Source organism: Lutra lutra, chromosome 2 (assembly GCF_902655055.1).
Source record: "Lutra lutra chromosome 2, mLutLut1.2, whole genome shotgun sequence".
NCBI classification, from domain to species: Eukaryota; Metazoa; Chordata; class Mammalia; order Carnivora; family Mustelidae; genus Lutra; species Lutra lutra.
In genome coordinates this window covers 181587599-181610103 of record NC_062279.1, presented here as the reverse complement: position 1 = coordinate 181610103, position 22505 = coordinate 181587599, and the positions used below count along the sequence as shown (strand labels likewise).

The following is a 22505-nucleotide window of genomic DNA, read 5'->3' as shown; positions in this document are numbered from 1 at the left end:
GGATAACCTGGACTACAGTAGACTGGAAAAAAAATAGAGTTTTTTTTTGGTGTGTGTGTATGTGGGTGCGTGGGTGGGTGTTTTGTTTTTGGAAGTAAACATGGTGCAGTAATAAAATTGATATGCAAGGCCTAAAACCAATTGAATGGCTGAATCTCTTACCTCAAAAAACAGCAGGATCCCTGCTGCTGGGCGGGGGTGGGGGCGGTTGGGGTGGGGGCGGAGGTGGGGGCGCCTGTGGGGTTAAGAATCAAGAGGAGAGTAGTCGTTTACGAACCGTGAGGACAGACCTTAGTGTACGTAGTAAAGCCAATAAACGACGTTAAAAAGAGAAAAGGTGATGGGGAAGAACATTCGGGACCACTTGTCTATGGAATTCACATCAGTCAAGTCGGGGATTTTGACTTTGAGCTGCGAGGCGCGCCGGCGGATGCGCCCCTTGCTGTGCGCGCCGTGCCGGTCCAGCGCGCGCCCGTAGCCCTCGCGGCTGCTCAGCGGCTTGCGGTACTGGATGCTGGCGCTGTCGTACGAGTACATGCTGGTGGCCTTGGGCTCGCTCACGCCCGTCAGCACCTCCGAGCCGCTCGTCTCGTTCCGGATTTCCAGGGTGCTGAGCAGAATGTTGCCGTGCGCGTCGACCTGGCGAGAAAGGGACGCGCTCAGCCACAGCGGGAGGGACACTGGCTGTTCTCGTGAACCTGCGGTTGATGACGCCACGCGGGGCTCATGAGACTGTCCCGCTGCACGTCCTGCTCTGCGTGCCTCCTGGACTACAGGATGATCTGTACTCTATGTAGCTCTCATCATTATTTACCTAATCTACCACCTGTCTGTCTAATCCAACACCTGTCCAAGGTCTGTCTTCTCTCTCTAAACCGTCATCTATATCCGTCTCTATCTAATCCATCATTATCTAGCTAATCTGCTCTCTACCTATTTAATTCATCACCTTTTTATCTAACTAATCTACCATCTATCTCTCATTTGTCTAATCCTTCATCTGTCTACCACTACGCAGTCCGCTGTGTATCTAATCTACCATCTAGTTATCTACCATTTATTTATTTATCATACATCTGTTTATTATCTGTCTAATCTACCTATCTATTCATCCATACATCATTTATATTTATGTATACTTATCTATCTATATCATTTATAACTGTGGCATTTTTTTTGTTGTTGTTACAAAAGTGGCCCATGGAAGTATGTAAAATGAGAAAACAAATAGGAAACACAAAAAATAAGAAGTGGAAATTTTTATAATTTCACCTTTAGAGTTCATTATTTTTAGTATCCTGCTAGCCCTCCTGTCTTTTTTCTATTCATATATACTTAACAAGCACAAGTTCACCTGGCATATTTTGCTTTGCAATCTTGTTTGGTGGGTTAATAGTGTATCTGGTCCTATTTCCATGGTAATAATTATTCCTCTGAGATATCACTTATTAACTACTTATATGGATAAAGCATAATTGTGTTCATCTATCCTTAGATGTTAAGGCTCGTTTACTTGCAGTGTTACATAAACAAGCCTGCAAGAGACATCTTCTAGCTAAATCTTTGTGCATTGCTATAATTATTTCCTCAGGCTAAATTGCCAAAAGTAGGATTCAGGGGTCAAAAGGATATGCCTGGCTTATACTTTGACTTTCGTGTCCCCACTATTATTTATTGTTGCTTCCTGCCATTCGAGTGGTACCTATCCCAGATTGCCCAAGTTTTGTCTATGCTATGCCCACACACATTTATGGAACTACAGAAAACGTGAGCATGTTTGGCCTACAATGCGGCTTTTCTTTAACTTTACTCGATGCCCTTTGCCGACTAAGTTACCTTGAGAGGACATGCTCATTCATGCAAATGAGTCTGAAGTACTTCCAAGGGCAGTACAGGCAACCGTGTTGGAATCTAGTGTTATTAGCATGGTGCCCGAGTTACAGTAAGTGCTCTATAAATGCTTTCATACGAAATGAATCTCAGTAAACACTCGAATGCTAAACAAAGGTATCGGTAAGCAGATGAAAGAAATGAGTGACCAAGAAAGAGTAAAGCTTAGGAAGAGGCAAAAACAGAAAAGAAAGGTAGAAAGAGTGGTGGGATATGATGCTGGTACATCACAGAGGACAGAACGAAAATTTGGGTGTCCGCTATGTGCCTAGCATCATGGTAGCGGGTTTGTATATATCCATCGTTCATCACCTGCTACAGCCAACTCCCTCAGGCTTACTCCACTGCTAGGGCTGTCTTGTCTGATTTAAAAAAAAAAAAATGTGCTTTTTACTGAGAAAGGACCGCTTCCTAGTCCTTGGCCTTCACCACACCCCGCAGTGAATTTAATGATGCATTTGATAGCTTTAAGCTTGGAGGTAGTCAGAGAGAGACGGTGACTCAATCTGGCCTCTCCCTCCACTGCCACCTATCCTTTCCTTCTGTAAAGCATGTGGCTTTAGCCTAATTGAGCTACCCATTATGCCCTCATGGGCACTTCTACTGGCTTCTTCACTCAGGGAGTTAATATTAACTTTTGTTGTTAATAACTACTATTTATTGATTCCTATTGCATAATTCAACTCAGTTATTTCTTATAACAACTCTACAAAATATATAATATTATCCTAGTTCAGCAGGTAGGGAAATAGAGCTTCAGGGAGCTTAAGTAAATACCTGCGATTAAACAAAGAAAAAGTGCTCAATTTGGGATTAAAATACAGGATATTCTTTGCCTTAAATATAGTTTTCTCTCCTGCTTGCATGTTAATCAGTGTATTTTCTTTTAAGATTTTATTTACTTATTTGACAGATAGAGAATACAAGTAGTCAAAGAGGCAGGCAGAGAGAGAGGAGGAAGCAGGCTCCCTGCTGAGCAGAGAGCCCAATGTGGGGATCGATCCCAGGATTCTGGGATCATGACCCGAGCCGAGGGCAGAGGCTTTAACCCACTGAGCCACCCAGGTGCACCAGTCAGTGTATTTTCTTTAAGGCTCAGTTGAAATCCTACTTTTTGTGTGTACCCGTGTACCTTCCCTGCTTATAGTAACTTCACAAACCAACTTCCTCTCTCTCTCTTTCTCTCTGTAAACAGTATTGAGAACTTACTATGTGTGCCAGGCACAGTGCTAGGTGTTGGGGATATGTATGTGTGTGTGTGTGTGTGTGTGCGTGCACGCGCGCCTGTGCATGCACCAGGATATGGGTGAAAAGTCACACGTATGAAAGTTTACTTTATGAAAGAGGGTGATGGCATTAAAGTGACAAGGAGCAAAGTACTGAATTCATTAGAAAAGGGGCAAGTCCCTTAGGAGATAATCATGGTGCATATCTTTCTGCTAGGCACTCTGGTGTTTCAGTGTAGAGTATCATAAAACACAATTTTGTCCTTGAGACAATAATCTCCTTAAAGACACAGGAGTGAGATATAATTGAGGGGAGTGACAAAAGTTTTTAACCAAATGCTAAATGGTACAGCATAGACCATGATTAGGGGTTCTTAAAAGTCTGGGGGTCATAAAGGAGGTGCAGCTTTTCCTAGGCCTTAAAGATGGGTGAAAGAACAAAGGATTCAGAGTTGAAAACTGTGTTCTTGGGGCTCCTGGGTGGCTCAGTTGGTTAAGCATCTGCCTTCAGCTCAGGTTGGGATCCTGGGATCTTGGGATCCTTGAATCGAGTCCGGCATTGGGCTCCCTGTTCAGCAGGGAGCCTTCTTCTCCCTCTGCCCCTCACCCTGCTCATGCTCTCTCGCACTCTCTCTCTGTCTCAAATAAATAACTAAATAAAATCTGAAAAGAACAAGGAAACTGTGTTCTCGTCCTGATTTTGTTAGTAAATCCATTTCTTTATCTAAAAATACAAGGTTTTCACCAGGTAATCTCAAGGGTTTGTTTCTGACTTTTGACAGTCCTTATTATGTATAATATTCTAGGCAGAGGACACAGCATACTAAAAACAAAAACAAAACGAAACCAAAAACCTTGTAAAATTGAATCACTTGATCTGTACTGTATGCATCATTAAGTTGCATTATTATGGAATCTCCCTTAGTAAACAAGTTACTAGAATTTGGAATCAGCCAGTGAAGCATAAAGATGCTCCTCATTACACAGAAGTCGTACAAAAAGCATATTTTATTAAGATATTTTTGTTAAGTTTGGTTCAGACTCCAATGAGCCAATAAATTGCATGATCTTTATTAGTCTGTGCAGGTCCCTCAAAATATTTTGTCATTGAGATAGACATCATAGCTCTAAGTGACATATAAAATAATCTGGTTCTACAACTACTCACGAACGCTGACTGCATTACTGCATGGTTGAATCCACATTATGCTGTTCTTTATCGGGGAAATTTAAGAAGGGCCATGTAACAGTGATGACCTATCTTCAGGCTCTCTCCTCCACACAGTCTAGAATGTCTCCTGAAAGCTAGTGTTAGATACCATGCGTGTACATGTGCATGTGTGTGAGCGTGCATGTGTGTGAGACGGAGTGCTTGTACATTTCTCCTGAAGTGTGAGTTTTCCTTCCCCACCTCTAAGCTTTTTGCTGCCTCATAATGTGAATGCGTGACAGCAATGCCACTGTTGATGCCAGTGGGTTTCTGGTGGGCTCTGCTTGAACCCCTGCCCTTTGGAGAAGAGTGTCTTTCCTTTCCCCTCAACTGTATAAAGACACCCAAGGTGTCCTTAGATCCACAGTGGGAGGCACAGCTTTCCAAAAATAATGTCCCTGGGGAAAGTGGTCATTGTTTTCTCACACCCTCAGAAGCAGCGAAGGGCCAGGTGGTGGCTGCTTTGTCGATAAGGGATTAACTCATCAACATCTGGGTGTGATCCAGACACCAAAGATTTCATAACCTTGAAGCGGAAGGATGTGAGGCAAATGAAAATGTCAGCACACTTGATTTCTAGGGCAGATAAACAGATTTCTCAGAGCACTGCTCATGTTGGACATAAGTGTTCACTGGGATCATCATTGCCCACTCCTCCTCTCGCCCTAAAGGAAAGGACTCTTCACTCCAGTTCCTGGGAGGGAAACTGAGGGATCCATGCCTCCAGCTTCTCTTCCCCTTCTCCTCTCACACTGCTCCCCACTGGGCATACGTGGGACAAGGACGCGGGCATACTTGGCTCCACGGGTTCTGGGTATTTTTCTCCTTCCGATCTGCTTACAGAAAAGATGCAATGTGGTGAGGGATGTGCCTGTTGAACCTGTTGGGTTGGTGAGTCCCGCCTGCACTCATTCTGTGGTTCCTGCGACTGGGGAGGGAGATAAATCTATCTAAATGGGGGCTGTGTGTGTGAATTACTACGTTATATTAACTACATATTCTTCCAACCAACAACACTGACTTTTTTTTTTTTTTTAAAGTTTAGAGCATCATTAAACCTAAATTTAGAGCAAATGAATACAACTGTTATTAAGACTCCAGGAGGGTCGACAAATAAACCTTCACTCTTCCCTTTCAGGTAGATGGTCAAAATGTAAGCTTGAGATGACTGATACCAGGGAACAAAGAGTATGACTTTGGACTGCAGCCCTAACGGCTCACGAACTGTTCATCCTCACCTCACTCCTTAGTAGGGAGGCGTATTTTATGCACTCCAAGAGGTAATTTTTAGGCATACCATGGATAAACATTTAAAATGTTAAATTGTTCATTCCTTGCTCATTTTTTCAATAAATGTTTACTGAGTGCTTACTATGTGTCAGGCACTGTTCCAGACACTGACGAGGAAATCAGCCCTTCCATAAATAATAGAACATTATGTCTCACATTTTAGAGATTCAAAGATCTCAAATAATAAAGCCCCTTACTTTTTTACTCTGATGAACAAACCCTGGGACTCCTTACACCTCCAATCGGTTCTAAATATTTTCCTGGATAATATGACCTCTTTCAACCTCAGGTTACTAACTCTTTTTCCAAGAGACTTTTCTGAAATTTGTGAGCATGATATCCACTTTCTGCCTGCGAAACCTTTCTCTCCTCTTCCCTCCTGAGGGTCTCCTTAAAGCGTGCTGACCACAGGCAAATATTGGAGGGGTTCTCATATAAAAGAAAGCTTGGGGTTTCATGCTGTAAGGACCTGAGATGGGGAGGAACAAGCCAGCTTCCAGCTGGTGAACCCTCTCCTGCCTTCCTACAGTGCAGCCCTTACCAACACAATATCTTAGTTTTAAAATGTGAGGACACAGCTGTTCTGCGAAGACAGCAAAACACAAGAGGTTCTGAACCCTTGGCACTTATATCCTTATGGAGGAAAACAGGCAATGCCCTTCTTCCTTCTAAAATTAGTTTTTTAAAAAATCAGGTAACATTATGAAGAAAACAAATTATCTGTATATATTGCTTTTAGTGTCTTAGGAAAGATGTAGCCAGCACTCTAACTTGGTGATTTTGTGCATGTTTTTCTTAACAGTGCATCCACACTCAGATTTTATTACAATGAATGAAAAATTTAAAGTAATGTAATTCCCTTATTTTCTCCTGGACCTTACTACTGAACACCCTACACCATAGCTCTGCATGGATGTTTAAAGATTTCTTAATCTGAAAATAGAGCAGAATTCTTCTTAGCCAACTTGTTCCTCCCCCTGACTGTCCCACTAGAATGTTGCTCTAGGAGGCAGGGACTTTGTCTAATTCAATATTGTTTTCCCAGAGCTGAGAAAAGTGCTTGGCATGGGAGCATTCAATAAATATCTACTACATGAATGAATGAATGAATGCATGACAGTACAGCCTGTAAAAGGGTATGGTGGTAAGTTGTGGGTGTCAGCTCAGTTAAGTTACTCAGCTAGCTGTTTAGTCTAGCTCTAGTCTAGAGGTTGTTGTGAAGGTATTTTGTAGATGTGACATTTCTAATCAGTTACTATAAATAAAGGAGATTCCATTTAATGATGTGGGCTTTACCCTATCACTGAAAAACACTAAAAGCAAAAACTGAAGTTTCCTGGAGAAGAAGAAATTCTGCCTCAAGATAGCACCAGAAATTCTGCCTGAACTTCCAGCCGGCCTTACAGATCTCACACATAATTGTATGAGCCAAGTCCTTAAAATAAATCTCTTTTTGTATGTATGTTGGTTCTGTTCCTATTGGTCCTGTTTCTCTGGAGAATTCTGACTGACAAAAGGGTATGGCAAAGATCATAAGGGTGGTTTCCAAATGACTAAAACATTGAGGTGGTGGCTGTATTTCTTCCCTCAACAGAACCCTGAACAAATGTACAAAAGGCTTGGGGCTAGCCTTTCTCCCACTCCTTCCATGTTACTCCCTCTCCCCTTCTCTCCATTCCTAACATCCCCAAACGGTGCCTTAGGCTGTGAAAAAATGTTGCCACTCACTGAATTGAATGGTTCTGGATATTTTCCATATGTAAATATAGCAGAACTCATTTCAGTATAATTGGAATAAAATATAATCTTGTTTTCAGTGGCAGTTTTAAAGCCCTGTTGAGAAATACCTCTGGGCTCAATCTACTTTGCAAACAGAAAGTTATTTCCTTTTTGCTAGCCAATTCAATTAGATTCACATTTACTGAGTGGTTCTGAAGTACAGCACAGGAAGCCAAGGAGAGAGATGTTCGAACAGGAGGAGCTGCCTTTCAGAAGCCCACAGTCTATTTAATTGAGGTTGTCCAGTGCGAATGGCTGCCTTCACCTGAAGGGAGCAGAGAGCCACAGAGCCAAGTCTCACATCTGCCCATCCATCCTGCTCATAGAATGTATCATGTTCCTGCTGTTGCTGTCAGTCATCAGCTCTCATCAGGGCAGCCAGATGGCAACCCTTTCATCTCAAGTTCCTGAAACCTTTTGGTTTGATGGTGGGAGGAGGATGGGAGGCTTTGCTGAAGATGATCTACGTGTCTCTTTGCCATGTCCTGACAACTAGTGGTAGAAGCAGAAACTTTATTGTCCTTTCAAGAAGCTATAGAAGACAGAGCAAACCTATGTTCATCTAAACAAATGTGCACTCTCTTATATAGGAATTAGAGAAGGAAAAAGAAGTAAATGAAACAAGTGGCAGTTTTCCAGAACATTACTCACGTAGATAAATTTCTCCCAGATCCCCTTTCTTTGCCTTGTTTCTCCCATTCAGTGTATGAGTAGATTCAAATGGCTTTAGATTTGAACACAGCCTGATTCTGACCACTTTTCCCCATCATCATGTCTAACTGCATAATTGATCTTCCTCTTTCCAGGAAGGAAGCCCGGTGGTCTTTTCTTTACGTAGCAGCTGGAGTAATATTTAAAAAATGTAAACCAGACCATGTCTCCTCCATTTAAATCTAGCTACTCTCCAAGACAAAGAATAAAATCCAGATTTCTCATGCAAACCTGCAAAGCACCCCGTGATTGAGCTCCAGCGGGTATCTCTGCCCTCACTTCCTACCACTCTGCCCCTGGAGCTCTCTGCTCCATCCGCACTGGTCTCTAGTTGGCTGGCCCCTGATGCTCCTAAGACCTCAGGGCATTTTCACCTGCTGTTCCTCTCTCCTGGAATGATCTTCCTCAGATGGCTACCTGCCTAGCTCCTTATCATTTCGCCACCATCATTATCATCATTTGCCCTTATACCATGTATTTATTTACACATTTTGTCATTCAACTGTGTTGTAAGCTTCAGAAGGGCAGCTGCTCTTTCGTTACTGTCGTTGTCTATTGCTGTGTATCCCCCGTGCTCTTCCAGAAAAGACGCTGATACTGCGAAGGAGGGGCTGAGCTACTGTCTATAGAATGAGGAACTCTGAAACCCAGACGTGGAGTCGTCTGTCTGAATGCCATTTGAGTTTCAATGGCCAAGGACATGTAAGTGGTTAGAATCTCTAGGGTCGTGGTTCTCAGACATTATTGTGCATTTGAATCCATTGGGAAGCTTGTTAGAAATAAATGTCTGAGCCCATTTCATCCTAAATTAAGGTCTTCTCGGTCTGCATTTTACACAAGCATTCCAAGGGTCCTAGCTGATTTTGGTGTGCCTAAAAATCCACAAAGCAGTTAACTTATTTCAGGCAGCTAAGAAGGAATTACAAATATGCGCTGTTGAAGCCTGAGAGATACGGAACATCAAGGTTGGGGAGTAATTTCTTAAGCTGTTGTGAGTGGGAATTTATTAGCTTTGAGAAGAGAATGATAAAAACAAGAAAACAAACTATTTTATACATAAGATCATTTTCTACATGGGCTTAGGGAGTCCCAATATTTGAGATGAGTGCTTTTTATAATTAAATATGAAATGCATTATAAGCAGCAAATTCATTGAATTGTGAATGATGAAAATAATGGCCATTTTTTTGGCTTTATCTTTAGTGAATCCTCTTAAAATATTCATCCTAAATCTCTTCAGTAACGTTTTGCTCTTCAGGTAAACAAAAGAGGGATTTTGGTCAGAGTAACCATTGTTTTTCACATGGTCAAAAAGGAGATATTTAAAATGTGTGATGTCAATGTGCATGTGACTGTCTTGGGGTTTGTGGGATACTGCTCTTATGTGGATAAGTCCTTCTTACTGTATCACATCAGTTATGATCTTCTTACTGTATTAGCCATGGTTTTCTAGATAACCAGCAATGCACATCTACACTTTATTCCTCCTGAGTGGAGAATATGATGAAGTAAAGAGTGGAGTTATCAAATACTTTAGATTCTAATATAGAGATTTCAGGAGAAGGAATTGCTGAGAAGAGTGTTGGGGTGCGTGGGTGGCTCAGTCGATTAAGAGTCTGATTGATTTTGGCTAAGGTTATGATCTCTGGATTGTGGGATTGAGCCCTGAGTGGGCCCGCAGACGTCCTGTCAGGCTCTGTGCTGGGCATGGAGTTTTCTTAAGATTCTCTCCCTCCCTCTGCCTCTGCCCCCACCTCCCTCTCTCTAAAAGAAAAAGTATCAAAATAGGTTGAAAGCAATCTATTAATAATGCACACACACCTTATTATCACTATTGACTATCCCTAATCAAAATAAATGTCCTTCATTGAAAATATTTATAATATAGATTTTTAAATTTTGAAAGGTACCAAACAGTTTTCACTTTAGGAGAGGCTTAAAAATCTCGTTTTTGTAACAGTAGGAATATAATAGGAAAAAATGTTTCCAATTACACATGAATTTTAAGAGCATCCTATTTGGTTTTATAATTCATTGATTCATTAGCTCACTTATTTTAAAATCATATAAGTGCCCGTTTGTGCCAAGCTCTAAGACGTGCATTGGAATACCAAAAGTGGAAGAGAAAAGTGTCTGCATTCAAGGCTTCTTCTGTTTTTCTTTATGGCATTTTTATTATCTGGCATTTTATGTGTGTTTATGTGTGTCCTGTTCATTGTTTTGGTGTGAGGTATTTGTGTGTATGATGTTCATTATCTTTCTCTCTTATCCAAATGAAAGGTTTCGTTTTATTCATTGCTGACTATACCCAGTGCATAGAGGGTATTCCTATAGTGTGTTGTCATTAAATATTTGTTAAAATTAAATACGAAACATTTCTCAAATTAAAAAACAAGTAAGCGTAGTGTGCAGTGGAAAGCTGTAGGAGGAGTATCAACTTAGCTTGACGAGTGAGGGAAGTCAGGCAAGAGGTGAATTCTGGGGAATAAGCCAAAGTTACTGAAGCCATGAAAACATGGCAATCTGGGAAAACGGTGATCTGTATTTCTGGAAAAAAGAGTGTGTTGGTGAAGGGGGAGCAAGGAGGAATGAAGCAGAAGAGGAAAGCAGAATGAAATCACAGTGAGAGCTGGATCCCACGTTAAGGATTATGGTGGATATTCTCCTTTAGGCAGAGTTGAAGGTGGATTATGGTGGATGCCTATTGGTTTGACCTGTCTCATTCCATTTCATCTTCTTCTGATAACATTACCTGACATTCCTTGGTGCATGTGGTTGAGTGCATGGGCCTAAGTGCATCTTTGAGGCTCCAGGGATAGGCATGTGACCCAGACTTGGGCATCTAGCGTTTTCTGTCTTCCTGGTCAGAGAGATTGATTTCTGCGTGAGAATATGACTCAAGTTGATCCAAAAGATTTAATCCTAAGATTTTTTTTTTTTTTTTTTTTTTTTTGTAACTCTTGCATTTAAGACAGTACTTTCGGGTTAAGGTTATAAAGCTTTGAACATATGAACTTAGGCATTTTGGAACCACCATGAGGGAAGGGTCTACTGAAAGTAAAGCCAATATAAAGGAAAGTAGAGTTAAGAGATGAAGAGAGATGTTTTCTGATGACATTTTTTAAATATCTGGATATAGCCACATGTGAAATTAAAGCCATTCATGGACCTTCCATTTGTGTGTGCCAAAAAACCCCCCCAAAAACAGAAAACAAAAAGAACACAAAAACCCAAAAAACCATCTTTTTCTTTAAGCCTGTTAAGTAAATTCGATTTTTTTCTCATTTACAGAAGAATTCTAGCTGTTTGGATATAGAAGAAAATGGACACTAGATGCAAGAGAGAAAAAGAGAGAGAGAGAGAGAGAGGGAAGGAAGGAGAGGGAGGGCGGAAGGGAGACTGATTTGGAGATTCCTGGAAAGGAAAATAAGACTGTGGAAGCATCTAGAGATGAGCTACATTAAGCCAAGACTGGAGAACAAAGCATGAACTGAGCCAGATTTGGGCAGGGATTTGAGGACTAAAGATGTTCATGAACTGTTAACACAGGCTGTCATTAGAAATCAAAGGTCCTGCCCGAATTTCTCCAAAATCCAAGATGCTAAGTCAGAAATGTTAAAATTTCATCAAAGGTTGAGGGAAGTGTCCTAGTTGGCCTCAGGACAAGGCAGAGATGTGGGGTAGGTCCCAGGTTCAAAGGCTAATAATGTACGTATCCACTGTGTCAAGCTAGTTTTAAGGAAAGAGCTGTTGACTTCTAGGATGCCTGTTTTAACATGCATTATGTATCCTGGAATTAATCACAGTACAGAGCTGATTTCCATTTAGAAATTTGCCTGAAAGTGTAGATGTCTAAAAGTGTCTGAAACTGTAGATGACACACTACAGAGACTAGGAATGAGAGAAAAGAGGCCCAATTACAGTTTCAATGTTTGGCTCTGAAGGGAAATTCTATTTCTTAACTGTTAGGGTTGCAAACTGCACATTTGGTGTGAATTTTTGGCAGGTCCCACTGATGTCCCCCATGACTTCAAACAACTTTGAATCAGTATGTGATTACAGATTACCCATGCAACCATTCCCCTTAGGTGAATTTACTTACAAATGGGAAAGCATGTGGCCAATCGACACAACCATGTCTATTCCAGGTTAGTGTAAAAGTGGCTCAGAAGTGGCTTACTTACAGCCTACTTATCCTGTGAAATCGATCTTTCAAAACCCTAAATACCATCTCTTGCTCAAATGATGCCTGAGGGATTCATGAATCTACAGTCTTTATCACCTTGGAGGTTGAAACTCTCCTAATGTCTGGATTCAGCATCTGTACTCCTATAAAAGGATGCTTCAGTGCAGCTGATGGAAATATAAATCAAGACAAAGCAAGCCCTTCTGACGCTTCAGTACAAATAACCCTTGACATGACTGCCCAGCCATGGCTATCAAAAGTAATGTGTAATAAATGAACGATGCCACGCTGTGCTCTATGGTACCAAGGCAAATATTAGGGTCCCTCAAATGAAAATTGTCTGGGACCACAGCACATATATCATTTGAATTCAGCTGTTTACAAGTATCTGAAAGGAAAGGGGAGGATCATCCAACCATTATAGGAAAGGAAAAATCTCATATCATTTTCTATTATTTTTTTAAATTTAACCAGGGGTAGCATTCTTATCTTAACTGCTGGAGACAATACAGTGAACAGATGAAGTAATACACTTGCTTTTTTATTGAAGATTATATCTATCTGCTGTTAGAGGACACTGCCATTCAGAACAAATAGTGGGGATTGATATAAATCATGCTTTAAAAATATTAAAAATCAAAGTGATAGAAACTAAGAAAGTTTGGAGCAGAAACTACAGTGGATTATAGATAGTCTTTTTCTTACTTATTATGAATATGTAAAGGTTTTATAAAATATTATAATGTAGCATTCAGTAACTTGGGTGGTACCTAAGAACTCATCCTAAATACATATTATGAATATGTAAAGGTTTTATAAAATATCATAATGTAACATTCAGTAACTTGGGTGGTACCTAAGAACTCATCCTAAATGCTCACTAAATGGAGAAGGGTTCTCTAGGATTTATTCATTCAACAAATATATATTTGTTGTTGTTTTTTGTTCTCTGTTCTAGCCTCTGAGTGAAGAACAATAAATCAAATAGACAAGGACCTTGATGCCAATCCTTGGGAAACTTGCAGTTTAATAGAGAGACAGACGTTAAAAAAATAACTAAGTAAACATGTATTCACTATTGTGGTATATTCTGTGGTGGAAAAGCATAGGATATGGTGAGGACAAATAACAATGGTACAAAATATAAACCAACAGTGGGTTTGGTCAGTTGAGGCATCCTTGAGGTAGTAGCATTTATGACAAGAACTAGTGCAATGGAAAAACTGAGAGATGGCCAATGTTAACATTAATTTCACTGATCTTTTATTTAATTATTTTAGAGTGTGGGCATGTGATGGGGGAGGGGCAGAGGGAGAGATTGAGAATCTTAAGCAGGTTCCATGCTCAGTGCAGAGCCCAGCATGGGGTTTTCTCTCACAACCCTGAGATCATGACGTGAGCCAAAATCAAGAGTTGGACGCCTAATGGACTGAGCCACCCAGGCACCCTATTCTTGTTTTTTAATCCTTTCTTCTGTTGTATAGAATCTGGTGCTAATCCATCTAATGCATTTTTCAATTCTATGATTTCCATTGGTTCTTTTCCATAGTTTCAAATCTTTTTCTGAAACTCCCCATCTCTTCATATATTATATTAATCTCTTCCTATGGACTTTATTTTAAGCTTTTTATTTTGAGATTATCGTAGATTCCTAGAAAGTGGCAAAAATAGTACAGAGAGGTCCCATGAATCCTTCACCCAGTTTCTCCCATTGACTACATCTTATTTAACTATTGTTCACTAATACCCAGGAAACTGACATTGGTATAAAGTGTATCTAGCTCTCCGTAATTCTATTACCTGTGAAGATTCACATAACCACCACTACAAGATACAGAACTATTCCACCACTGCAAAGATCTGCCTCGTGCTACTTCTTTCTAAATAATAACACTCAATTCCCCCCCTCAATCACCAACTCCTGGCAACGACTAACTTATTCTTCAATCTCTATAATTCTGTTATTTCAGGCATATTATATAAATAGGATCATACAGTGTATAATCTTTTTATTTTTTTTAAAGATTTTATTTATTTATTTGACAGACAGAGATCACAAGTAGGCAGAGAGGCAGGCAGAGAGAGAGGAAGGGAAGCAGGCTCCATGCTGAGCAGAGAGCCCGATGTGGGGCTCGATCCCAGGACCCTGGGATCATGACCTGAGTCGAAGGCAGAGGCTTTAACCCACTGAGCCACCCAGGTCCCCGTGTATAATCTTTTATGATGGGCTTTTTTTCCCCACTCAGCATAATGGCCTTGTGATCCATTCAAGTTGTTGGATGTATCAATAGTTCATTACTTTTTATTGGGCTAGTGTTCCATATTACGAATATACTAGTTTGCTTAACCATTTGCCCATTATAGGGTATTTCAGTTGTTTTCAGTTTTTGACTCTTTCCTATGAATTTCTAAATATGTTAATTATAGTTATTATTAATTGTGGTCCTTTCCTTTTAAGCCAACATCAAGACTTTCGCAGTTTGTTTCTAGTGACTAAATCTTTTCTCTTGAGCATGTTTTCCTGTTTTTCCTCATGCCTAGTAATTTTATATATATATACATATATATATATATATATATTTTAAGATTTTATTTATTTATTTATTTGTCAGAGAGAGAGAGAGAGAGAGAACCCAAGCAGGCAGAGTGGTAGGCAGAGGCAGAGAGAGAAGCAGGCTCCCTGCTGAGCAAGGAGCCCGATGCGGGACTCGATCCCAGGACCCTGGGATCATGACCCAAGCCGAAGGCAGTGTCTTAACCGACTGAGCCACCCAGGCGTCCCCTTTTTTTTTTTTTTTAAAATATATTAAATATAATATATTTTCCTGATGAATGTTGGGTTTTGTTTTAATGGACAGTTAAATTACTAATAGGTCACCTAGAATGTGTAGTGACTTGGTTTTATGTATAGTTAGGTTGAGTGTATTTTAGTTTTTCCTTGACTCAAGGAGAATCCCTTATTTTTGTTCTTTTTAAACCTTTCAGCTATTTTTCCTTTCCAGACTTCTTAGCATTTTGTACATTTGTAGTTCAGGGATCAACCATGGATTTGTGGGAAATTTATATTCAGATTCTGAGTTTCTCTTGTGGTTCACTTTCTAAGATTTCTAGGAACTCTGGAAGTTTCAAACTCCATGTTCTGACTCATCAAACCAATAAAACTGTAGTTTTTTGTTTTTGATTTTTTGGTTTTTTTTCCTGAGGTTCTGCTGCCCCACATCCCCAGACTGGTGGGGAGAGGCCTCAGGGCAAAGATGTAAATAGAGATTTAACATAGGGTCATTCTCTTCCTTTGAGGATTGATTCTCTTTTAGTTTTTGCTTAGTTTCAGTTATTCTTTTATGTTCTCTAGCAGATTTTAATAGATTTTTGCTCAGGGTTTATAATTTTTTTTTTTTTTTAAGATTTTATTTATTTATTTGACAGAGAGATCACAAGCAGGCAGAGAGGCAGGCAGAGAGAGAGGAGGAAGCAGGCTCCCTGCCAAGCAGAGAGCCCGATGCGGGGCTCGATCCCAGGACTCCGAGATCATGACCCGAGCCGAAGGCAGCGGCTTAACCCACTTAGCCACCCAGGTGCCCCATCAGGGTTTATAATTTTTAATCCACAGGAAGGTTAGTCCAATATAAACTACTTTTTCATGTCTTAACATGATGTGTTTATTAATTTTGGCATAATTTTGTCTCTTTGTGTTTCTGTGAAAAGCATTTGTGGAGGTTTTAGTCTAGGTGTCTATGGGTAAAAATGCATTTTTATCTTCTTTAAGTGTTTCATCTCCTGGCAATTGGTGGATTTTTCTGTGCTTTCTACCGGAATTAAAATTTAAAGTGTCAAATTTGCTTGGGCTAAGAGTTTCCTGATTTCAGATCCAGTGAAATCTTACTATGTTTGAGTCCAACGTTAGTCAAAAAGCCTGCTTATCAGTTAGACAGACACATTTTACTTATTTATTTTCTAGTCACTAAGTCCTCTTCAGAGCAATATATACTATACCTCTCAGTATGATATGACATACAAGGCTTTCCTTTTGCCGTTATGTGTCCCATAGAACCTTAGAAAAGTTCTTTGATATCCTGGGGTGGAATCAAGGCATAGCCACAGAGTTTGGTTAAAGTTTGTTTTATGATCTTTTTAAACGATCTGAATGAATTGATTTCAGTTTGCTTGGGCTTTCCATTTAATCACCTTTCTAGAGTACATTGCTTTCTGAGCCAATTGAAAGACCACGTATTCTCCTTGATACCTTTCCAAATTCTACCTATCTTTGAGTGCCCATCCAGTTCATATCTTTGGATTTTCCTACCAGTGAACCTATGCTACTTTATTTATGTAGGCCTTTTCTCCATGATATATCAATTAACACACATTTCTAGCCATGCAGAGGACCAGCTTTGGAATGGGAACAGAAAAGAGGTAGGCTTAAAAACTTCTACTAAACATACTTTTAAAGCTGGTATGGTTACAAACGGAAAATGGGAAGCCTTTTCCTTTCAGATATGCTCCTCAAGGTAGGTGATGTCCTGTTTCATTTTATAGTCTAATCACCTCCTATAATTTTCTTTTCCAGAAAGATCAGAAGATTCTTGAGGGCAAGTATCATGCGTCCTCCTTCTCCCATAGAATCTAGCATAATATTTCACATAAGAGTAAAAATTTATTTGAATGAGTTACTTTGGATTTTGACCATTTGGCTGAATATGTTTGGTACTTTTCCCATAATTTTCTAGTTACTTGGCAGTGTTTGTCCAGTTTTGGTATCCTACTAAAGAGCATGAAGATACATCTTGAAGATTTATAGCTTGGCTTCTGCCTGATTCTCCAACCACCTCTCAAACTACATTTTCTCCCTCACTTGCTATGCACTTGTTACACTAGTCTTCTCTTGGTACTTTCCCACATCAAGCAATTCCTTCCTCAGAATCTCTGTCACTTGTCATTTCCTCTGCCTGAAATGGGCATGGCGTGGTTACTGCTGCTCATCACTCAAGTCTCAGATCAAGTGGTAATGTCTCAGAGAGGTCTTCCTGATCACCTGTTTTTCGTTCCTTGTTCCCTTGAATCTGATCCAAATCATTTATTTACCCATTGCTCTGTTTTACTTTCTTCATAGCACTTATTACAACCTCAAATTATCCTCTGAATATGTTTACATGTTTATTGCCTCTCTTCCCACAGTAGAATCTAAACTCTGTGAGAGCCAGCCACTTTGTCTCCTTCAGAGAAGTAGTCGCAATGTTCAGAACAGTAGCTAAACCAGTGACTATCTGAGTTGTCATTTGTGTGCCAGCTTGAAAATAATTTATAGTGGATATGGCATTTCAATGTACATAATTTTAAGTTGATTTCAGTGAAACATGGCATAGAAGCAGAGGCAAAAGAGATGTTCTCAAAGAATAAAAAAGGCATTAATTTTAATTAATTCTACCCAGCATAAGCACAGGTCATAAGATCTACCAATGAAAAGCAAAAGAAAAATAGTCACAATGTCTTATATATAATGATAAGAGCTAGGTAGCTATAATGATAATGAGCACTCACTATGTTCCAGGTATTGTTACAAATATAAGGCTCTTCAAAAACTCATCTAGTCCTTAAAACAACTCTGTGAAATAGGTATACTATAATAATCTCCATTTTATGGATGAGGACCCGAGGACAGAGGTAACACGAGTCACATAGGTTGATTGGCCTGGCATTATAAAGCCAGGAAATAGCAGAGCTGGGCAGTTTCATTCCAGTCTGTGGTTTTTTTTTTTTTTTTTTTTAAAGATTTTATTTATTTATTTGAGAGAGAGACAGTGAGAGAGAGCATGAGCTAGGAGAAGGTCAGAGAGAGAAGCAGACTCCCCGTGGAGCTGGGAGCCCGATGCGGGACTCGATCCCGGGACTCCAGGATCATGACCTGAGCCGAAGGCAGTCGTCCAACCAACTGAGCCACCCAGGCGTCCCCCAGTCTGTGGTTTTAACCACTGGGCCATATTTCTTTATTTCCACTTAGAACAGAATTGAGTCACTTCAGTTCTCTCATTTATTTATCAAGCAAATCTGGCATTATTCTTCTGCATACTGTTTTACAACTATATAGTTCAGAATAAAAGATAATGGACTTGGGGTTGAGTTTTAGGTCCAGGTATGTTATTAACCTATGTTAATTCAACCTAACTTCTTCAATCCTCAGTTCTCAAATATATAAAAGGAAGGAGGTGTTTGAAGCTGTATTAAAGAAAAATTACTTTTTTCCCTTGTTATGGGAGTCTTGAGCACCATGCTGCTGATAAATTTTGGAAGAATATTGTTAGGAATATTTAATATGTTACCTGAACTTTATTCATCTCCAGTTTGTTCTTCTCATTGGCGCTCTGGTCTTGTTTGCTGGCTCCCTTTTTCTGAGGGCCTTTTCCAAAGAAGATGTAATTTACAAAGGCATATTCCAGCAGAGCCAGGAACACAAACACGAAGCAACCCATCAGGTAAATATCAATCGCTTTGACATAAGGGATCTTTGGCAAGGTCTCCCTGAGGTGGGTGCTGATGGTTGTCATTGTCAGCACAGTGGTGATTCCTATGGAAGAGAAAGACATGGCTTACTGAATGCACTCATTAAGCTGCCCTTTAAAGACTGAGAATACAGATGCAATTTCCTTATTGGTGCCCCAGAGTGATGGCAGTAATGCCATAAATCATTGGGCAAAAAGAGTAGACATTTTGAAAGACAAAGTTGCAGGCTCCCCATACAGTCCATGAACAAATCATAAAACAGGATGTACCATTAATGGAAGGTTAGAAAACATTTTTTTAAAAATAATGCACATGGGCAAAAAAAAGTAAATGGGAAGGCATATCAAAATCCCATTGATATGTTTACTGTCTATTGTCAAAATGTTTGTCATTCTGTTACACACCACAACTTCTTTCTTCTCTCAGCATCTCCCTCATTTTCCTACTAAACCTGTTCTTGTGATACTAATGCCTACGACAGCCACTACCAAACTGAAAGCTGGTTACCAGTTTGAGGAGACCTACTTCATTCCATATATCTAGAATACCCAGGCCACAAGGTCAGTATTACAGATTATTACACTGATAATGTATCATTCATAGTGAGACAATTCTAAAAGAAGAAATGTATAAGAAAGTTCATGATTTGCATCAATAACTTGATTTATGTCGTTTTTAGATATAATCTTGTTGCTTTCGTTTTTCAAATATTACCTCTACTGGGTTCAAGAGTCAAGAATGAACTAGTTTCCTGGAATCAAGAAAAGACTTCCTGAAAAATTCAATTTGGAATTGTGAAGAAGAGTAAGACTGTAAACTTTCAAAAGGAAAATTCCGTTTTTGTCTACTTTGTTAAAAACAGTTTTCTTGGGGTACCTGGGCGGCTCAGTGGGTTAGGCTTCTGCCTTCGGCTCAGGTCACGATCTCAGGGTCCTGGGATGGAGCCCTGCCTTCCACTCTCTGCTCGGCAGGGAGCCTGCTTCCCCCTCTCTCTCTCTGCCTGCCTCTCTGCCTACTTGTGATCTCTCTCTCTGTTAAATAAATAAATAAAAATCTTTTGAAAAAACTAGCTTTCTTAACCATATAATGTTTGCATGGCCGAATAAAAAATATTTGGTGTTGATGACAGTGATGATGAAATGTAATTGAGAAAAGCAAGAATTGAAAGGAAAGTTGTAGCCTAATGTGGATAATTCATGCTGCAATACTAATATTACACATTTATATAGCATATTACACTTTTAAACACTTTTATTACACTTTTAAACTTTTTTTTAAAAGATTTTATTTATTTATTTGACAGAGAGAGAGATCACAAGTAGGCAGAGAGGCAGTCAGAGAGAGAGGAGGAAGCAGGCTCCCGGCAGAACAGAGAGCCCAATGCGGGCCTCAATCCCAGGACCCTGGGAGCATGACCTGAGCTGAAGGCAGAGGCTTTAACCCACTGAGCCACCCAGGTGCCCTCACTTTTAAACTTTTAAACACATATTACACTTCTGTGTTTAAAAGTGTAATATGCATTATCTTATATGGGTAATATAAGATATATTATGATATATAAGATAATTATGCGTTATCTTATATGGCTGCCATAACAGCTTGCTGAGTACAATAGGGCAGGTATAGCTGAATAAACAGAAACTCTGAGATTATTTTGCTGTAGATGACCTAGTTAGGGGCAAAAAAGCAAGGAGGTGTTAAACGAAGGCATTTAAAATAAAAGCAAAGAGAGGAGAACGTAAAACCTGAAATTTGATGAGAGTCCTTAAAAATAAAGACAGGAAATGTTAAAATGAATGTTAAAGACAAAGGACAGCTGGCAAAGAGAATGGGAGGTAGAAAATGAAAAGGGGGAAAAAAAAGAGTTTAGCACTCATTTACCTGTCAGATTATTTTAGACAAATTTCCTGATTTGACTATTTAACTTTTAGGAGAACAGATAAAATAGGAAGTCAGGATTGCCATACAGAAAGTTAAAACGGTTCAGACTGGTGATGAATTCAAATATGCTGCACTCATGAAATGCCATCATGAATCGTCTTACTTATTTCTTTCAATAACATTTTAAATTTTGCCCAATATAATTCTAGCCAATGTCCTTAGTAGAAAGAGTTCATTTACAAATCCACCAATCACACTTCTGTTTCTACTCCTTGGTTTAAATTTTTAGGCAAGAAGGGTTAGTAACTAAATGCCTTTTTTCCTTAGTTAGGTTTTAAAATAGCACTGATTTTACATTTCAAAGAAAGGATTAAGTCAGCATTTTTATGTGATGACATCTCTAATCAAAATATCATGAGCTTTGAGGACAGACGTGTAAAGAGAACTACAATTCATGACCTTGATGGTTATTATTTCCTGCTGTGGACATCATCCACTGTTTTTTCCTTAACCCTATTATACACGTCCTCATGTTTGTAGTCAAATAATATGTGCAGATTCATACCTCTGATGGGACAAACTATTGGTTGGCTTTCCTTAGTTTTGGAACGTTCAAAGATTGAGAGGGGACTGCCAGAACTTGACTTTGTGAGCCATTAGAAATTACTCAACCATTAGAAATTAGCTGTAGAGATGACAATTAGTTTAGGTGTGAAAGCGTGTGCTGAGCATCTAACCCAGTTGAGCTATCTCAAAAGAATTGATGTGGATGTCAGCTTAGCTGGAAATGATGCTGTTACGTATTTGGGGTGTGGTGTGGTGTGTGTGTGTACGCTCACGAGCACCCATGCATGAGAATAAGCCCTAGAAAGTGATAACTGAAAGGGCTCTAGGATCAAATAATGAAGCAGACCCACACATGCTCAGATTCATCAAACAGACCTCTCGTATTCTAACTTTCCAAGGAGCCCTTTAAAGTCTCCAATATAGCCTTTCAGCTTGTAGCAATTACTCAATCATGGCAAGATTAATTTTGTATTTTGTTCCCTAAGGAAGGAAACCATTTTTATTTCATCCTGATCACAGATCATTAATCCAGTTGATGAATGTCTGTGCCTTATTCAAGGGTGATGAGCTACATTTAACAGAAACTTGGATCCCCACAAGTTAACTTCAGTTAATGTTTGAAAGATAGTATTGCCCAACAATTTAATAGCTTGTTAATAGTCACAAGGTTTAGCTTTACCAAATCCATTTGAGAATAACGAATTGTAAATGTTCTTCACTGTAAAAAGCAGGGACCAAAGAGGAAATCATCACAAAGTTGGTAAAAATTAGTGTAATGAGAATTTAAATAGACTCTAAGAAGCACTTATATGGTTAGTATTGATTAATATTGAGTATATTCCAAGATTTTTTTTTTTTTTTGTAAAATGCTAAAAAGATATTGCATTGTAAAACATTCATCCTAAAAATGCTTACCCTTAGATGCTTTACTGTCAAGGACTATTATGGTAATCTCGTTCTTTGACTTGCTCTGAGAAAAGCCCTTGCCTATATTTTCTATCGTTGGTTGGTTGGTTGAAGCTAAATCCTACCAGCTCTGTGCAGTGTTGGGAATGCATTACCTAGTGCAACTCTGGCTGCAGATGCATCGTAGTTGATCCAAAAGGACACCCAGGACAGAATTGTAATCAGTGTGGAAGGCATGTAGGTTTGCAAAATGAAGTAACCAATGTTTCTCTTGAGACGAAAACTTAGTGACAGTCGTGGATATGCCCCTGAGTTAAAAAAAAAAAAAAAGAAAAAAGAAAGAAAGAAAAGAAAAAAAGAA

At 39.5% G+C, this 22505-nt stretch overlaps 1 protein-coding gene across 1 annotated transcript in view; it reads right to left on the bottom strand.

The window, feature by feature from the left end:
• Positions 1–215: 215 nt before the first annotated feature.
• The window catches only part of GABRB1 (gamma-aminobutyric acid type A receptor subunit beta1), a 396298-nt gene continuing 374008 nt past the window's right edge, over positions 216–22505 (bottom strand). The window contains exons 7-9 of the mRNA XM_047719215.1: positions 22300–22452; positions 18610–18854; positions 216–639 (exon numbers count right to left, since the gene is read on the bottom strand). Of these exons, the coding sequence (XP_047575171.1) occupies positions 292–639; positions 18610–18854; positions 22300–22452 (746 nt within the window). The 3' untranslated portion in view covers positions 216–291. The remainder of the gene's footprint in view (positions 640–18609; positions 18855–22299; positions 22453–22505) is intronic.